The 19,563-nt window shown below is 41.5% G+C and overlaps 1 protein-coding gene across 3 annotated transcripts in view; it reads left to right on the plus strand.

Moving 5' to 3' along the window:
- The first annotated feature begins 47 nt into the window (after positions 1–47).
- TMTC1 (transmembrane O-mannosyltransferase targeting cadherins 1) overlaps positions 48–19,563 on the plus strand; it is a 286,995-nt gene continuing 267,479 nt past the window's right edge. For all 3 annotated transcript variants that reach the window (XM_040488521.1, XM_040488523.1, XM_040488522.1), the window contains exon 1: positions 48–219. In XM_040488521.1, the coding sequence (XP_040344455.1) occupies positions 164–219 (56 nt within the window). In that variant the 5' untranslated portion in view covers positions 48–163. The remainder of the gene's footprint in view (positions 220–19,563) is intronic.

Genomic DNA, 19,563 nt, shown 5'->3' on the forward strand with positions numbered 1-19,563 from the left:
GGCCGCGGCGCTGCTGGCCGGGGCGAGCTGCCTGTGCTACAGCCGCTCCCTGCAGGGCGAGTTCGTGCACGACGACGTGTGGGCGATCGTGAACAACCCCGACGTGCGGCCCGGCGCCCCCCTCCGCTGGGGCATCTTCACCAACGACTTCTGGGGCAAGGGCATGGCCGAGAACACCAGCCACAAGTCCTACCGACCGCTCTGCGTCCTCACCTTCAAGTGAGTCCCTCACCTCGCGCCTGCAGCCGCCGCAGTTTCTCCTCACCCCCCAGCCCGAGCTGGGCGAAGTTGCGGGACCCGCGTGGGGGGCGCTCCTTTTCTTGCGGCGCCTTCCCCTCCACGCCTCCCTCCTGTCCTCCCGTCCACGCCACTCTGCTCCGCGGTCCCAGGCCCCGCTTCTCCGGGCTCCCGGGGCGGTTCGGGAGGCGCGGGCTGGGAGTTGGGATCGAGTTTCTCAAGAGTCTGTGCTCTCAGCGGGCTGGTCTGTCGGGCAAGGACTTGGCGCGGGGCTGGTAGAGCTGCTCCCGCACCCCACCCCTGCCGGACAGTGGTCAAGTGCGACGGTGCGGGCCCAGCGAGTTCCGGACTGGGGGGCTGTAGTGGGAATGCTTCCAAGTTGGGGATTTCTCAGAGGCTGTTGGGCAGCCTCGCTGATGGAGACAGAGGATCAGTCCCTTTGGGGTCGCGTTCGGAGAAGAGGCGAGAGCTGTGAGCTGCCAGGGCTGCTTGGGTTTTGGGGAGGCGCAGAGGAGGGAGCAGAGGCTCTACCCCGACCTGCAGCCTTTGGTTGCTCTCCAAGCCTTTCCAATCTGCTGGTCTGCGGAAGGGCTCGGGATTTAGATTTTAAAAGATGCAAAGCAAAGGAATGCAGAAGCGTGGGATCCTCTGGGGATCCTGGTGTCCCAGTCGAAATAGTTTTCGTTTCACAACCTCAGAGTCATGATTCAGCATTTCTGGTGTGAATAAAGTGTAAAGGGAGCCGAGAGAACGCCAGGTTTTTGTAGGGTGGAGTATTTTCTTGAATTTAAAAGAGGGCTTGCTTCAGATGGATGGGGAGGAGGGCTTTGTATGAGTACTATCTCCTACACCATGAGCTTGACTCAACCCCTTATAATTTGGCTCAGTGTTTAAGCTTAACAGTGTGTCGGACAAAAACTTGAAATAATATTGGTTCGGTATCATCAGTGTTTTAAGCCTTTTCCAGTGGGTGTAATATGAACCCGTCTTTATGGTAGTGGTCATCCGAGACGGGATAGGCAGCTTGAAAAGCCTGCCTCTGGCCAGGAGGCCAAGGTTTCTTGACAGGTGGCTCAGATGACTTAGAAAAGGAAACCATAGCAGTTGGCAGTAATTCATGGGCTTTTGACTTAATTTTTCCATTGAAAGTTCAGTGTTTTAAAGAGAGTGAGGAAATTGCACATTTGAATCTGGAGAGAATATTTTATAAACATTTGTCCGCTTAGGAAGCAGTTTTGGTGTTCCGCTGAAAGATAACGTCAGCTACTGAGTGAGTTGCTCCGTACTTTCAGTTTTCTAAATGTTTCTTAAAATCTCCTTAGATGACACAAATATATATGTTTACTTTCTAGATTGACCTGCTTTTTCATTTATTACAGTGAGGGTTGGTGGTTAATTTAAGGTGTGAAAGCTCACAGCATGAGATGTGCTGGGCTTGTAACAGCCATGGAGACCGTCTTGATTTGAGCATTTTCCATTTTAAAAGGTCAGGGCCAAAAGCCTGTGCCCACTTGGTGGAGAGTGGGGAAGATGTTTTCACTTCTTGACTTTCTAAAATGTTTTTTTCATTCATGCAGGAAATGGCAAGGACAGAAAAGAGAGGAGTGGGGGAAGGAAGTAGACAATGAAGCAAGGCCATTGATGAAGAGGAATGGTAGCAAGGGTTTGGGGGAACAGGGGTAGAGAAAGGAGAGTTGGGAGGGCCAGGGCCAAATCCTCACTGTGTACTCTTTGGTCACAAAATGCAGATTGGTGTCTAATGCCATTGTTCCTTGTATATTGCATCTATTTTGTTTTTATTTTTGAGAAGGTTGAGTTGCAAATCTAGAAAGCAACACAGCACTAATTGGAAAGGGGTAGATGTCTCTTCAAAGAGAAAGTTCATCTTTCTGTGCTCACAGGTGTGGATTTAAATAGGACCTAGAAGCTGTCTCCATACTGCATCTTCTGCAATAGCTTAAAGAGGGGCACGTATAAGAGCTGGCATCGATGATGTTAGACCCACCCAACTCTAAAGATTGTTGCAAGCAAGGACAGAGAATCGCATTTATTAACTATTCAGTGTGAAGCAAACATTGGCCTAAGCACTTTACACAGATTGTTTTTTTTTTAATTTTTTTTTAACGTTTTATTTATTTTTGAGACAGGGAGAGACAGAGCATGAACAGGGGAGGGTCAGAGAGAGGGAGACACAGAATCTGAAACAGGCTCCAGGCTCCGAGCTGTCAGCCCAGAACCCGACGCGGGGCTCGAACTCACGGACCGCGAGATCATGACCTGAGCCGAAGTCGGCCGCTTAACCGACTGAGCCACCCAGGAGCCCCTACACAGATTATGTTTTTATGATTTTTATTTTAGGTAGTTGGTGAAAATAAAGTGGCTTGTTAAATATACATACAAACTATCTTAATTATATCTTAAGGTAGGAATGTTTGAATAAAAATCTTTGAGAATTCAAAACGATTTTTTATTTTTATTGTAAGAAGTCATAATATAAGATTTGCCATGTACAGTTTTTAAGAGCTTGATAAAATATTATTAACTATAGGCACAATGATTTACAACAGATCTCTGGCACTCATTTCTCTTGCATAACTGGAACTATAGACCTGCTGAACAGCAACACTCCAGTCTCCATTCCCCCTGCCCTTGGTAGCCATAATTCTATTCTCTGTATTTCCGTGATTTTGACTATTTTAGATACCTTATATAAGTATAATCATGCAGTATTTGTCCTGTGACTGGCTTATTTTACTTAGCATAATGTCCTCCAGGTCCAGCCATGTTGTTGCGTATGACAAGATTTCCTTCTTTTTAAAGGCTGAATAATACTTCATTGCATGTATATACAATTAAAAAATTTTTTTAGGGGTGCCTGGGTGGCTCAGTTGGTTGGGCGTCCGACTTCAGCTCAGGTCATGATCTCACGGTCCGGGAGTTCGAGCCCTGCATCGGGCTCTGGGCTGATGGCTCGGAGCCTGGAGCCTGCTTCTGATTCTGTGTCTCCCTCTCTCTCTGCCCCTCCCCCGTTCATGCTCTGTCTCTCTCTGTCTCAAAAATAAATAAACGAAAAAAAAAATTTTTTACTGTTTATTTTTTTGAGAGTGAGAGACAGAGTGAGAGTGGAGGAGGGTCAGAGAGAGAGGGAGGCACAGAATCTGAAGCAGGACCCAGGCTCTGAGCTGTCAGCACAGAGCCCACGCGGGGTTCGTACCCAAGAGATCATGCCCTAAGCCGAAGTCAGAGGCTTAACTAACTGAGCCACCCAGGTGCCCCTATACCACTTTTTTTTTTTAATCCATTCATCTGATGATGGCCAGCCAGATTGTGTCCATACCTTAGTTTTTATGAATAATGCTGCAGTGAACTTGGGAGTGCATATATCTCAAGATCATGATTTCAATTCTTTTGGATTTATAACCAGGGGTAGGATTGCTGGATTCTAAGATAAGTGTATTTTTGACTTTTGAGGAATCTGTATACTGTTCTCCATAGGAACTACACCTTTTACATTCCCACCAGTAATGTACAGTGGTTCCAGTTACTCTACATCCTTGCTAACATTTGTCATCTTTTTTTTTTCTTCATAAAATCCAACCTAGTTAATTGGTGTGAGTTAGGTGATAACTCATTGTGGTTTTGATTTGCATTTCCCTCATGATTACTGGTGTGAAGCATCTTTTCATGGACTTGTTGGCCATTTGTATATCTTGTTTTTAAAGTATAATTGACATGCAATGTCCTATTAGTAGTCATGTGATGTTTTTATACATTATAAAATGGTCCTCACTATAAGTCTAGTTATCATCTGTCACTATACAAATTTATTACAATATGATTGGCTAGATTCCCTAGGCTGTACATGAGATCTCCATGACATATTTATTTTATAACTGGAAGTTTGTACTTCTTAATCCCCTCCACCTATTTTACCTGCCCCCCAACCCCCAATCAAGCCAGCCCCCCTCTGGTAATTAATCATTTGTTTCCTGTATCTGTGAGTCTGTTTCTATTTTGTTCTCTTTTGTTTGTTTGATTGTTTTCTTTTTTAAATTTCGCTTGTAAATGAAATCATGGTATTCATCTTTCTTTGCTTGACATATTTCACTTAGGATAATACCTTCTAGGTCCATCCATGTTTTCACAAATGGCAAGATTTCATTCTTTTTTATGGCCGAGTCTTTTTTGGGGAAATGTCTTTTCAAGCCCTTTGCCCATTTTTTTTCATCAGATTATTTGTTCATTTGTTTTGTTTTGTTTTACCTTGAGTTGTGTGAGTTTCTTATGTATTTGGGATATTAATAATATATTAGATACATGGTTTGCAAATATTTTCTCCTGTTCTGTGGGTTGCCTTTCTACTCTGTTGATTGCTTCCTTTGCTGTGCAGAGGTTTTTTAGTTTGATAGTCCCAGTTACCTAATTTCTTTTTATTGCCTTTACTGTTGGTGTCATATTTAAAAAATCATTGCTAAGCCTTAACATCATGAAGTTTTGCCCCTGTTTTTCTTCTGGGAGTTTTACAGTTTCAGGTCTTACATTAAAAATTTTAATACATTTCAAGTTGAATTTTGTCTATGATGTAAGATAAAGGTCCAGGCTTATTCTTTTGTATGCAGATATCCAGTTTTCCCAGGACCATTTGTTGGAGGGACTATCCTTTCCCCATTGTGTGTACTTGGCCTTTATGTTGAAGATCCTTTGACCATATATGTGTAGGTTAATTTCTGGCCTCTCTATTCTTTTCCATTGGTTAGTATGTTTCTTTTTTTTTGTTTTTAATTTTTTTTAATGTTTATTTATTTTTGAGACTGAGAGAGACAGAGCACGAATGGAGGAGGGGCAGAGAGAGAGGGAGACACAGAATCGGAAGCAGGCTCCAGGCTCTGAGCCTTCAGCCCAGAGCCCGATGCGGGGCTCGAACTCACGGACCGTGAGATTGTGACCTGAGCTGAAGTCGGACGCTTAACCGACTGAGCCACCCAGGCGCCCCTAGTATGTTTCTTTTAATGCCAGTACTATACTGTTTTAATTACTGTAGCTTTGTAATATAGTTTGAAATTAGGAAGTGTGATGCTTCCAAGCTTTGTTCTTTCTCAAAATTGTCTTGTGTATTTGGGGTCTTGTGCAGTTACAAATGAATTTTTTTTTTCTATTTCAGTAAAAAAAGCCACTAGGATATTATTGGAATACATTGGAATACATTGGCTATAGAATACACTGACTATGGACTACATTGGAATGTATGGAATACATTGGAATACATTGACTATAGATGGCTTTGAGTAGTATGGACTTTTTAACAGTATTAAGTCTTCTGATCTGTAAACATGAGACGTCTTTCTGTTTATTTGTGTCTTTAATTTCTTTCATTAGTGACTTAGGGTTTTAATTATACAAGTTTTTCATCTCTATTTTTAGTGCTATTTTATTCTTTTCGATGCTATTATAAATGGAATTGCTTTCTTAATTTTGGATAGTTCATAATTATATAGAAATGCAGCTAATTTTTTAACTGAAATATAGTTGATACAAATGCAGCTGATTCTTGTACATTGATTTGTGTCTTGCAACTTTACTGACTTTGAGTATTCTAACAGTTTTTTATTTTGGGGGGAATCTTTAGGGCTGTTTAACGCAAAGGATTGTGTCATCTGCAAACATAGTTTTACTTTTTTTTTTTTTTCCAAAGGTAAATGCCTTTTATTTCTTTTTCTTGTCTAATTGCTCTGGGTAGAGTCCTAAATAGAAATGCAGTAGTGGACATCCTTGTCTTGCTCTTGATCTTAGAGAAAAACCTTTCAGTTTTTCACTGTTGACTATGATGTTAATTGTGGACTTTTTATATATGACCTTTATTATATTGAGGTAAATTCTTTCTAAACCTAGTTTTTGGGAATTTTTACCATGAAAGGGTGTTGAATTTTGTGAGATGTTTTTCTTGCATTTATAGACACGATCATGTAATTTAGCCTCCGTTTTGTTAATGTGGTAAATAACATTAGTTGAATTTTGCATGTTGAACTATTCTTGCATCCTAGGGATAAAACTCACTTGATTATGGTGCATGTTCCTTTTAATGTGCTGTTGAATTCAGTTTGCTAGTATTTTGTTTAAGACTTTCCCGTCTGTGTTTATCATGAAAGTTGGCCTGTGGTTTCATTTTCTTATAGTGTCTTTGCCTTAAAAACAAACAAACAAAACAAAACAAAACAAAACAAAACAAAACAAAACAAAACAAAACCTTTAATTTTGAGGGGCGCCTGGGTGGCTCAGTCATTTAAGTGTCCAACTTTGGCTCAGGTCATGATCTCACAGCTTGTGAGTTTGAGCCCCGCATCAGGCTCTGTGCTGACAGCTCAGAGCCTGGAGCCTGCTTTGGATTCTGTGTCTCCCTCTCTCTCTGCCCCTCCCCTGCTCGTGCTCTGTTTCTGTCCCTCAAAAATAAACAAATTAATTAAAGAAAAAAAAACTTTTCATTTTGAGATAATTGTACATTCCCCAGTTGTCACTAATAATACAGAGATCTCTTATACCGTTTATCCATTTTCCTCTAGGGTTAAGGTCTTGCATAATTATAGTATAATATCACAACCAGCAAACTGATATTGATACAATCCACAGCTTTTATTTACTTTTTACCAAGTTTACATATACTCTTTTTTATTTTTATTTTTGTTGAGTGTGTATTTAATTCTATGTAGTTTTGTCACATGCAGATTTCTAACATTACCACTAGTCAAGATACAGAACAGTTTCATCACAAGGATCCTTCCTGCTTCTTTATCATAATTATAAACACCTAATTCATAATAACCCCCTAATTCATAACACCCCACCCTACTTCATAATCACTACTAATTTGTTCTCCATGTCTATAATTTTGTCATTTTGAGAATGCTATTTGTGGAATCATTTAGTATGTAACTTGTTGAGGTTGGCCTTTTTTTTTGCACTTAGCATAATTCTCTGGAGTTTATTCAGATTGTTGCATGTCAGCAGTTAATTCCTTCTATTGCTGAGTACTATTCCATTGTATAGATGTAGCACTGTTTACTTATTCACCTGTCGAAGGACATCCGGATTGTTTCCAGTTTTTGGCTGTTTCACAAATAAAACTGCTATAAACATTCATTTACACATTTGTATGTGAACATAAGTTTTATTTCTTTGGGATAAATGACCAGGATTGCAATTGCTGGGTCATATGGTGGTTGCATATTTAGTTTTTTAAGAAACTGGTAGACTGTTGTCCAGACCTTGTCATACTGTGTATGAGTAATCCAGTTTACTTTGCCTCCTCATCAGCATTTGGCATTATCATTGTTTTTTTATTGTAGCCATTCTGATAGGTGATAATCTCATTGTGATTTTAATTTGCATTTCCCTAATGGCTCTCGGTGTTAAATATACTTTCACGTGCTTATTTGCCCCCTGTATATCCTCTTTTGTTCACGTGCTTATTTGCCCTCTGTATATCCTCTTTTGAAAAATGTCTCTTCATGTCTTTCACCCATTTCCTAAGTGGATTTTTTTGTTGTTGTTGAATTTTGAGATCTCTTCATATATCGTAGGTACAAGTCCTTTGTCAGCCATGTGGTTGGCACGTATTTCCTCCCATTCTGTAGCCTCTTTTCATCCTCTTCAGAGGGTCTTTCTCAGTCCAAAACTCAAACCTAGTTTCTATTAAAATAGTTTATTACCTTTGATTCATTGAATGAACCTTGTACATACTGAGAGCTGGAAATTACCTTAAGAATAAACAATAAATAAATATGTTAATTCATAAGTAAAGATGTGTAATGCTTGTTTCTATAAAGGTACTTGCATGTATAGAAAGATATTAATCACAGTTTTTCTCAAATAAGAAATGAGCTGAATTTCGAGGGAGGAAATGGATTTTTAGAGGGTCTACTTTTACCAGTTTGCAGGACAGGGTATAAAGGAAAATGAAGGCAGTTTACCAAGATAGGGTGGCTTTGTACGATGTCAATTTAATGAAACTGGAACTTTGTTTCTTGGAAATTCCTTCCCTGTATTGCGCTAGGTTATAGTTGTACACAAATTTCTTCCAGATATGGAAAGTGAAAGTGAGACTGCCTATCCCAGTCAGAAGGCTCGTGTCAAGGGAGTCTTGTTGGGTTATCACAGACAGGGCGGCTAACCCACTGCTGCTGTGTGACAGTGGCTAGGTCCCTGGCGCTTCCAGAACTTTCCAGATCATGGTGCTCTAGCTACTTCGTATCATGGTGCAAGTGCGAGTGCAGCTCTGTAGGGAAGAGTGTCAGCCTGTTTGCAAGCCACTCACATCATTAAAGTTGGAGCCTTCGAGGCGGTGAGAAGCAGAGGTACCTTGTAGTTCATCTTCGTGGCTTCCAGCTCTGTCTCCCTTTCCCCTACTTCAAGTCCTTCCTTCCTCCCTCCTGAATGCCTGCCCTGCCTGCCCTGCTGGCTTTTGACGTCTGTTACCTCTGTTACGGACAGAAGTGGCAGCCTTGCATAGGCTATTTAGCCAGCTTCCACAATTGTGAAAGGTCAAATCTCTACAGTAAATCCCTTCTGCTGTATCCTTCCCTGTGGTTCCGCTTCTGCAGTCAAACTTTAACTGATACAAACGGTCATCTGTGTTCCCTGAAGTGAATTTAGAATTCTAATGAGTTTCTGTTTCTAGTCAAACCTTACATCGGTCTTTTCGTAAGATCATTTCCAAGGGCACACAGGAATATTTTTGGACCCTTGTAGAGCAGAATCAAAACATCTGTGAAAACTTAATCTGCAGCAGTAACCTTTTTTATTTTGCTTCTTTATCCTCCACTGGCCATGACCTGTTTTTAACTCTGGAATCAGGACATTAACCACGTTCAGTCACTTGGTAGACACTTAATTGACACAGAACCAAAACCCATGATGCCCATAACCTCCACCTTGAAATATGGCCCTGATTGATTTAAAAGGTGCTTAGCTTTTTAATTTTATTTCCTTTCTACCTCTTTCCTCTTGAGAAGAAGCTCCTGCTGGATTGCTAGCAGTGCCATTCTGCATCAGGAAGGAAGGAGAAGCTTCCTTCAACAAGGAAGATCCAATGGTTTTCAGGTTAAAGATGGGGAAATGAAGGCAAATTAAAGGACCTTAAACTCTTGAGTCTCTCTCCATGTTTAGGCTATTAGATCATAGTGTTGTACCAGTTTGCTATAAAGTTTTATTTTATTGAAGACTTCTGATGATGATATAAACCGTAAGAGTGAAAGTGGGTGGTTTAAAATGTCAGAGTTAAAAAATAGAATATCTTAATATGTGCAGCTGTAAGGATTTGCAACATTTTAATGCTTGGATCTGGAGAGGTTTTTTTTTTTTTTTTTTTTTTTGCAGCAGTTTGCATCTTTTAGTCACAGATGATACGCCAACCATGAAAATCAGCTCTAGCCTCTGTGCCCCAAAACTGAAAGAAATGGTGGAGTGTTCATTTTGGTTCTGTTTCTTTTGATTTGCCCTCTTTGGAATTCATTTTGAGATAGTCTGTCTATTGCAGCAAAACTCATAAGTTTGTGTTCTGAGTCTATGATAAATGGACAAATGGAGATTGTTTGACTAGATTGTCTAGGATGTTCAGTGATGGATATAGCCAAGGAAAAATATGATTGGATGCGATAGAGATTTTATAGAGAAAAATGAAAAAATGGCCTCTGAAAATTTCATGCCAACTAAGGTTTATCTTAGAAACCCCAAGAGGAGGGGGTTAAGATTGTTGCCTGCTAGCATATACTTTAGATGTAAGATAAGCTTTAGACTACAGTCTGGCAGTGTAGGAAGGATGGAAAATGAGAGGAATATATTTTCGAATTATGAGGGTTTTTGTAGGTGAATCTCTCAATGGAGGCTTGGAAACAATTTTTTTTTTTTAAATAGACAAATGTCTTTTCTATCTTCCTTTGGAGCTATATTCATGTTTTCCTTAAAATTTTCTTTAATTTCTTGTTTGTTTTTTTTTTTAATTTGAGAGAGAGAGAGAGAGAGAGAGAGAGAATCCCAAGCAGGGTCCTGACATAGGGCTCAATCCCAGGACCCTGGGATCATGACCTGAGGCAAAATCATGAGTGGGATGCTTAACCAACTGAGCCACCTAGGCGTACGATGTTTTTCTTAACTTTGAATACATAGTTATCCCACTTAAAAGGATGGGGCAGGGTAAGGAATGCTTGGCCATGTGAGAGCAATGGCTCTGTTACTTTTCCAAATGATAAGAAATGGTTTCTGTTCTATGAGCCCCTGTTGATCTGACCCCTGACCTCTACCATCTAGTCTATCAATCTGCAACTCATTCTAGAGTTCTTATGCCCTTTACAGGCCAAACCTGCTGCTGCTGCCTTTGCATTTTCTGAATTGCTTTCCCCAGACCTGTGCCCTCTTGCTCTCTCACCACTTTCAGTCCCTGTTCAAATGTCACTTCATCCTTTGCACTTTCCCTGGTTCCCCAATCCAAAATGGCAGACTCTCCTCCATATTTCATCCTTTCTCTCTCACTCTGTACCTTCCTTGCCTTAGTAGTCCTCGTTGCTATCTGACAACATGGATTTATTGTTGGTTTTTATCTTCTCTCATACTGTGTAAACTCCATGAGGTATATCTTTAGCACCTGGAGCAATGCTTGTCATACAAAGTCAGGGCTTCATAAATTACTGTTAAAAGAATGGGTTAATTAATAATTTATGTGAATGCTTGACTTTTTCAGGTTAATATTTAGGTAGGGCTACACCTTTATATATAGACGAAAAAGTCTGCTTGACTTATTTCTTGGTTTATTTACCTTTTGTCTTCCTCTGTCAAAGAGAAAAGTAGAGGCACATACAGATGGTTGCAGTGGGTCCTGCTTACTGGGCGGTTAAGGGGCAATTTTGATTCTGAGAGGGGCAACTGTGGCTCCCTGTTGTCACCTGCTGTGACTGTGACTCTGTAGAGAATGAGGATCTACAGCGCTTTGTGACCCACCATTCTCCTCTTGCGTGGCATATTGATGTGTGCTGGTTGCCGGATGCTTGCTATAGATTTGAAGACCGGACACAGCAGCTGTACCTTCTGAGGCAAACCCCAGAATTACACAGGGTTCTCTCCATACCCTACTGTCAGGGGACAAAAGCTCAGCCATGCCTGTGGCCTACAGTCTATAAAGAATGGCCATGTTTTTTCCAGCCAATGAGGTAGACATGAAATATTATTTCCGGTTGGATCAAATAGATTATAAGGCCCTGAAAATACTTTCTCAAGGGAACTATGATGGCTGTGACTTTCTGTCCCCAAGTATTACAGAATAAAGAATTTGTCTGGTCTTTATCCCAGGTTCCTGGGAGCTTCTAAACCCTTGGAATTTCCCGAGTGATGAGAGTGTCTCTGTTGTTCATGGTGGGCCTGAGACCACACTTCAGTTTATGTTAAGGAAGAGGTAACTCATGATGGGCCTCCAGATAGTTTCAGAACGTCGGCTGGCTCTGCTGGAAAGACCAAGCATATGATTAGAGAGACGGGACTTTGAGCCACATACCAGCCCTACCTTCTAACCTCTGGGAAGGGAAAGGGGAGCTGGAGATTGAGTTCAGTCACATGATGAAGGATTGAATCAATCAGCCTAAGTAATAAAACCCCACTTAAATTTTTTTTTTAAGTTTATTTATTTATTTTGTGGGAGAGAGTGAGCAGAGGAGAGGCAGAGAGAGAGGATCCGAAGCAGGTTCTGCATGTCCGCAGAGATGTGGGGCTTGATCTCACAAACTGTGAGATCATGACCTGAACTGAGATCAAGAGATGGACGCTTAACCGACTGAGCCACCCAGGTGCCCAGAAACCCAAATTAACAACTTGATGTAGAAGCTTGGTTGAGTTTCCTTGATTGGTAATCATACATCATTGTGCTGAGAGGGTGATGTGTCCTGAAGGCATGGATGGTTTGTGTTTAGGACCCTCCCAGATCTACTCCATGGATCTTTTCTTTTGATTGATTTTGATTTGTATGCTTTACAATAAAACTGCAGTCGTAAGCTTAACACTTTCTTAAATTCTGTGAGGCATTCCTGCAAATTCCTAACCTGAGAGAATTGTGGGAATCCCCTAATTTGTGGTCAGTTGGTCAGCAGTGCAGGTGGCCTGGGAACCATTGAACTTGCAGCTGGTGTCTGAAGTGAGTGGAGTCCGAAGCAGCACTTTGTCCTCACATAAACTCTGGGTAGTCACCATCAGAACTGCACTGCACCCAAGAACTTTACCAAACACATACCTTTAAAAGAAAACAAATTTGCAGGAGCGCCTGGGTGGTTCAGTCGATAGAGTGTCCAACTCTTGATTTTGGCTCCGGTCATGATCCGAGGGTCCTGGGATTGAGCTTTGCATTAGGCTCCTCGATGAGCATGAAGCCAGCTCAAGATTCTCTGTCTCTCTCTTCCTCTGCTCCACACCCCCGCTCATGATCTCTCTCTCTCTCTAAAATAAAAAAATGAAAATAAAAGAAAACAAATTTGCTAAAAATTGACAACCCCATTATAGTTATAACTGTACTTATATGATATTTGGTGTTGATCTTTTAATTTTTATTATTTGCTGACTCTCTTTATGAAGATTTTCTTCTGGGACTTACTGCCCTCTAGATATGGTCACTGATCTTCCTTTCCTCAATTTTCCCACCCTTTCTTTGATGCTATTGCTACTCTGAGCACTCATGAGACAATAGTGACAATAACTTCCCCTTGCATGGGGTGTGGGCTCCTCCTGACAAGCCCCTCCTCCCCTGTTCCCTCCCTATGGCTTCCTCATAGCCAGGCGAGGATGTGATGCCTTGAGCACAAACCAAAACCATGAATTTCATTTTTGTCTCAGAGCACCAATCTCCCCTTTGCACTGTTGTTTGCCTTGGTGCTTGTGAATCACATCCTTTGGTTCTTTGATACATTAAGTGATGATGATTTGCTGATTTATTCTTGATACTAGAGGGAATGCAGAAGAAGAGCAACCAGAATGATTAAGGGCCAAAGGGATTCGCCTTGGAGGAAAACGAGAAAAAACAGATGTTGTTATTTATTGGTTGAATGATCTAAGGAGACTATGGAAACCACTTACAAGCATTTGAGAGCCGGGAGGATGGCAGGAGAAGGGGAAGAAGAAAAATGGATGGGAATAGAGGAAGACAGGAGAATATACCGTATGTTCAGTAGTGGGCTGTGGGAACTCACAAGGCAAGTGTTGGAGAACCCATTATTGGATAGCAGAAACAGATTGCAAAGGGGTAAATGTAATTTTTTCTTTCCCCTAGTTTGTAGCTCTTATTGGAAAAAAATGTAAACCGGATTCTCCTGGTAAGTGTGGCAAACATATGTAGCCTTCCTTTAAGCTTTGTGATGCATGACTCTCATTGTTCTGAGTATCACCTGTTTTGAATCACTGGGTTCCTTGGGACAGATTTCTGGGCCCCATTTCAGATTTACTGACTTAGAATATCTTGGGATGGGATAAGGGAATCAGCAATTGTAGCTAGCACGCCAGGGGATTCAGAATCCTGTGAACCACTGGGACTCAGTGGGAGCATATGTTTCATGAGGTTGAGATGGCAAATATTGCTGGTGTAATATACAAAAAGGAATCCCAAAGCTCATTGAGATAAGGATGTTGCAATGCACTTATCACATGCTGCCTGCCCACACCTTCCTCCCACCACTCTACTACATTTCCTGAGAGGGCCAGATGATTCTCCCTTCACTGAGGCATTGAGAAATATATTAGCAGGGGAGCACCGACAACTTCGGGAAGCTCTGCGTGGACTCTTTTCTGTAGGCCAAGTGTGGTGTGGGAGATGCTGCCAGTGAGGTAGGCTTTCTGATTTCAGTGGGGATGATGGGACCCTGGAGTACCAGACGCCAAAGTGGCAATGCTTAGCTGCCACAGACAAGGTGAGTGCTTTTACCATGGTTGGCAGCAGGGATGCAGTAGTAATCACAATGTTTTGACCCCCTGAGAGGGACCATTGGTGGTGACTAATCAGTCACATTGTCCCTAGGTATGAAGTAGATGGACAGCCCTCTTAAATCTTGCTTCAGCTGTATACCACGAAAACTCCAGGTTTTGGGCCCCAAACCACACATGAGCCATGACCTCTTCTGGAGGCTCCAGACCTCTGCTAGTTTGTTGAGATGGAGCTGTTTGATTGATGTGGAGTTGGGGTCCCCTGGAGGAAAGACCCTAGTATATTTCCTAGCAGAAGTCTCTTCCAGAAGATACAGCCTGTTTTTGTTTTCTTAAACCAGAAGTATTTTCCAAAGAAGAAAATCAAGAGTAAGGGGCTTTGTTCATCTAGAGCTCCAGGGTATGCAGGTGTGAGGCGAAGGAAGTGCGGCCAATGGCTTTCTTCTCCCCTTCCCACCCCTCCTTCCGTGACTTCTTGGTGCCAAACTGTGTGACCCTGTAACCTTTTCTGGGGACAGGTGCTCTCTGATTGCTGTGAGCTCATCATGGCCCCGCCTTTCTGGACAGTTTTACAAGGAGGCCGAGGAGCTCAGACAGAGGAGGGGTATTAGCATTCATATTTACCAAAGTCTGGAAGGCTTTCAAGCAGTCCGACATGGCTGTTCAGACTTTTTCTGGAAAAAAAAAAAATCCTATTGGCCAGTTTAGCTTTAAATGAGAAATGAAGGCTAAATGAAATAAAATTAGAGATTCTTACTGTTGACTGGGAAAGATGATCTTTTCAACTTTCAACTTAAGGTGAGTTTATGTGCTCATTCGGTAAACTTTCATTTAGAATTAATTCACTGTGTGCTAAGTGAGATGGATACTATAAGGAAAAGAAATTAATGTTTTACAGTGTATGAAAAATGCTTATAATATTTGAGGAATACAGTAAAAGAGTTTTAAAAAACTGATGTGTGCTATAATGGAGTCTGTTCAGGGTGACATGGAACCCTAGAGACTGTTCTTAGGTGGTATTTCAGGTGTGCTGTTTATCATGTTCCTGCATGGACATTTCTGGGTGTCCAAACACCAGTTCTAGTTTTAAATATTGCTTCTTTGTTTTTGAGCTGAGGCCTATCTCATAGCAGTTGTTGTTTCGTATTGTGGTAAATTGTGCGTACTTGTGCCCTCTGAATAGGCAACATGTTTCCATGCGGCCATGTAGTACTTCAAGAGAAGCTGGAAATTTTTATATAAAATCGTCTGTTTTAAAAATGTCGGTGGGGCGCCTGGGTGGCTCAGTTGGTTGAGTGTCCAACTTCGGTTCAGGTCATGATCTCTCACGGTTTGTGGGTTTGAGCCCGGCTTTGGGCTCTGTGCTCACAGCTCAGAGCCTGGAGCCTGTTTCAGATTCTGTGTCTCCCTCTCTCTCTGTTCCTCCCCCACTCACGCTCTGTCTCTCTCTCTCAAAAATAAATAAACATTAAAAAAAGTTTTTTCAAAAGATAAAAAATAAATAAAAATAAAAATGTTGGTAAATTCGGGGCCCCTGGGTGGCTCAGTCAGTTCAACGTCTGACTCTTGGTTTCAGCTCAGATCATGATCTCAGGGTTGTGGGTTGGAGACCTGAGGCAGGCTCTGTGCTGGCCGTGGAGCCTGCTTAAGATTCTGTCCCCCCTACCACTTGCTTGTGTGCACTCTCTTTCTCTTTCAAAAAAAAAAAGGGGGGGGGTAAATTAAAGAAAGAAAGAAAAGGTATACAGATGAAACAAAATAATTTGCAGATTTAAACTTGACCCTTAGTCTATTTGCAACATTGTTATTGGATCTCAGTTTCCACTCAGAGAGGTACTTGAGTAAGTGCATTGCTTAAATATTTTATCATTCATTCATTTGTATATCCATCCACATATCCACTTAATTTTGACAACTGTGAACCAGGCAGTATGCTAGATACTAGGGATACAGCCATAATATGGCAAAGATCATTTCCCTTGGAGGATTTGGTATCATTTCTGTCATCTTTCTTTAGGCTGAGCATCCTCCATTTCCTCAAGCCTACCTTCCTGAGACATCACTTTGAGACTCCCCATCCTTCAGCATCCTGGAGCTCTCCTGTGAAGATGCTCCAGCGTTTAAGTAGCACTCAGAGAGGCTGCTGCCCCACATTGGATACCACCTACCTTCACTGTCCCGCATGCAGACAGAATGTCTCCCTCTTTCCTATCTCTGCACCTGGTAGGTTCTCCCCTTGCTAGATTTCTTTCACTATTAATTATCTGCTTAGTGTCTCTCTTTCTCTGGTAGCAGATGCCGTGTCATCTCCTTGTGTCTCTGGGCCCTACATCACACCTGACATGTAGTAGGTACTCAATAAATATCTGTTAGAGTGAATTGAAATGAAAATTAGTTGGACTTATGCAGAACCCTGTCTGTGGTTTGGTCTGTTTTGATAGCCAGGACATAGTAACTCTGAGTTTAGAGTAAACTAACAGCTCTTGGACAATGCTATGTGAGTAGTTTTAGTCTAGATTGCAAGTATTTTGTTCCCTTTTATGTCCAAATGTGGATTTTGCTCTTACCCATGTTCTGTGTAATCCTGTAAGAATTAACTAACAATATCAGGCTTTAAACCCTTTGCCAATCTTAGTCTCCCAGAACAGTGACCCTCCTTCCCAGATACAGGCTTTCTGGCAAGCTTGGTGAGCATACACTACAGATCTAGCTAAGTCCTTGATAGAAATATGGGGCAGACCAGAGATAACGTCAGAGTCTTGTGACTTACACTGAAGGTCTACATCTAAGGAGACATTGATTATTATTCACTACTCTTTGTGTTTGCTACAAATCCTTCTTCTTATATCTTGTGCACAAGGTGATTGTGAAAGATTTTGATAAATGCCTTTGTTAAAATAAAGATAGGATGTGTCTGTCACATTCCCTGCCCTATTAAAATGTGAGGTTCATCAGTTGGACCCCCTTTTTGTGAACCCGTATTGGATCCTAGGATCAGAGATTCTTTTTCCAGTGCTCACAAATAACATTTTGTTATTATTTCATCTCAAGATCACTTGTTTATAGTTTGGGGAGTTCACCCTCTATCTTTTTAGATACTTGGGAACTTCTCCTAACTTTAGATTCTCAGTAATTTCTTAAAGCTTAGATTTGCCAGTAACTGGTACCATGTGAGAGGCTTTCAGTTACTTTAGCACTGCGGTGGATCCCCATTCAGTAATTTATTTTTATATTTTGGGGTCTAAATGAATTCGCTTAAAACACCAAGCATTTTTTTCCTAACCAGTTTCCAGGAATAATAATATGATGGTAGCTATAATTGTGGTAAACATAATAGCATGTGTATAAACGTGTCAAATCACTAAGTTGTACACTTGAAACTAATGTAATATTGTGTGTCAGCTATACTCAGATTAAAAAAAAATCCTCCCCCCAAAAATCAGGGATTTGGCTTATTAGATGTCTTGCCTTCTCTCTATTGAGACATCTCTCATAAGATGTCTAATCTTATGATTCTCACAGTATGATGCATCCTTGTATACTAAAAAGAAAAGTCCTGTTTCTTCTTCAGCTTATAGTCCATACTTCTGACACCAGATATGTAGGGCTTTTTTTCCACAGTGATCAATTCTCAGTGTCCTACAGTATGTGGATATCCTGCAATTCAATGTAATTCTGCCACTGTTTGTCTGGAGTTAGCATTAGATCCCCCAGGTTAAGGGCTCATTTCCTTCCACAAGACTCACCCCATTTCAGATACCAGTTGCAAGTCGTGGGTCCCTAGATTGCCACACTTCTGTCTAACTTGGTTGTTAAATCAGTGTTCCCATGAGCCCCTCCTCAGGTTCAATAATTTGCTATAATGGCTCACAGAACTCAAGCAGACACTTCCTTAATGTTTACTGGCTTATTATAGAATAAAGGATATAGATGAACAGCCAGATGAAGAGATGCTTAGGTGGGGTCTGGAGGGTCCCAAGCACAGGAGCTTCTGTCCCTGTGAAATTGAGGTGTACCACCTGCGCAGCTTGTGGATGTGCTCACCGATGTGGAAGTTCTCCAAAACCTGTAGCTCAGAGATTTTTATGGAGGCTTCATCAAGTAGGCGTCACTGATAATTAACTCAATCTCTAGCCCTTCTCCAATCCCTGGGGTGGGGGGGGGGGGAAAGGCTGGAAGTTCTAAGCTTCTAATCATAACTAGATCTTTCTGGTGACCAGCCCCCATCCAGAAGCCATCCAGGAGCCTACCAAGAGTCATGCTATTAGAGCAAAAGGTAATCCTATCACTTAGGAAGTTCCAAGGGATTTAGGAGCTCTGTGTCAGGAACCGGGGCCAAAGACCAAAAATTGGAACAAAAGATACTCCTACTACCTTTATAACTTAAGAAATTACAAAGGTTTTACCATCTCTACCAGGAGTTGGGATGAAGACCAAAATGCATATTTATTATATTACAATGTCATATCTGTCTGTTTATATCTGTATCTGTATCTGTCTATATCTATCTTTGAACACTTTTCAGGTTATTTCCTTATGGAAAATTCCTAGAAGTGGAATTTTTGATCAAAGGTTATGTACTTCTTTAAAAAAAATTTTTTTTAATGTCTCTTACTTATTTTTGACAGAGAGACAAAGTGCTAGTGGGGAATGGGCAGAGAGAAAGGGAGATACAGAATCCAAAGCAGGCTCCAGGTTCCTAGCTGTCAGCACAGAGCCTCACATGGGGCTTGAACTCATGAACCATGAGATCATGACCTGAGCCTTAGTCAGGCTTAACCCACTGAGCCACCCAGGCACCCCCAAAAGTTACGTACTTCTTAAAGCCTTTTGCTATGTATTGACAAATTTGAGACCTTCCCACTGGTTGTGAGATAGTTTGCCTGTTTAGTTTTTTTGCCCTGAGTGTGAATGAACTTTAAATGAATGGCTTCATTGGTCTGGAAAGCTTAGCCTGATGAAAATCAGCCTCAGGAGGATGGGCTCTCTGGGAACTGCACCTAAGTTCTCCGAGGATAGGGACCTGGTCTTGCCCTTTCTCAAAGCTCCACCGTCTTAAGCTCTGATTTCCAACAGCTCTCTCACCATAGGTGGGTCCTCTTGAACTGGAATGGGATGCAATTCTTTCTCCTCTAGCTGTACCTGACCATTCCTCTTTCCCTCCATATGTTTCATGCTGCATTTCTGTCTTAAGGACTCTGGGGTGTGTGCAGAGTACACCAACATACAGCTGGCTTGAATCTTACCTCGGAGCCCTGAAGTTTGATTCCACAAAACAGTTCATTTTTTCTAGGCTTACTTAGGACCATGATTACTTCAGTGGGAATGGAATTGGCGTCAATTAGTAACTATGACATTTATATTCATGTGTCCAAATAAAGCTTG

This window comes from Herpailurus yagouaroundi, unplaced genomic scaffold (genome assembly GCF_014898765.1).
Source record: "Herpailurus yagouaroundi ecotype Mexico unplaced genomic scaffold, PumYag 166, whole genome shotgun sequence".
NCBI lineage: Eukaryota > Metazoa > Chordata > Mammalia > Carnivora > Felidae > Herpailurus > Herpailurus yagouaroundi.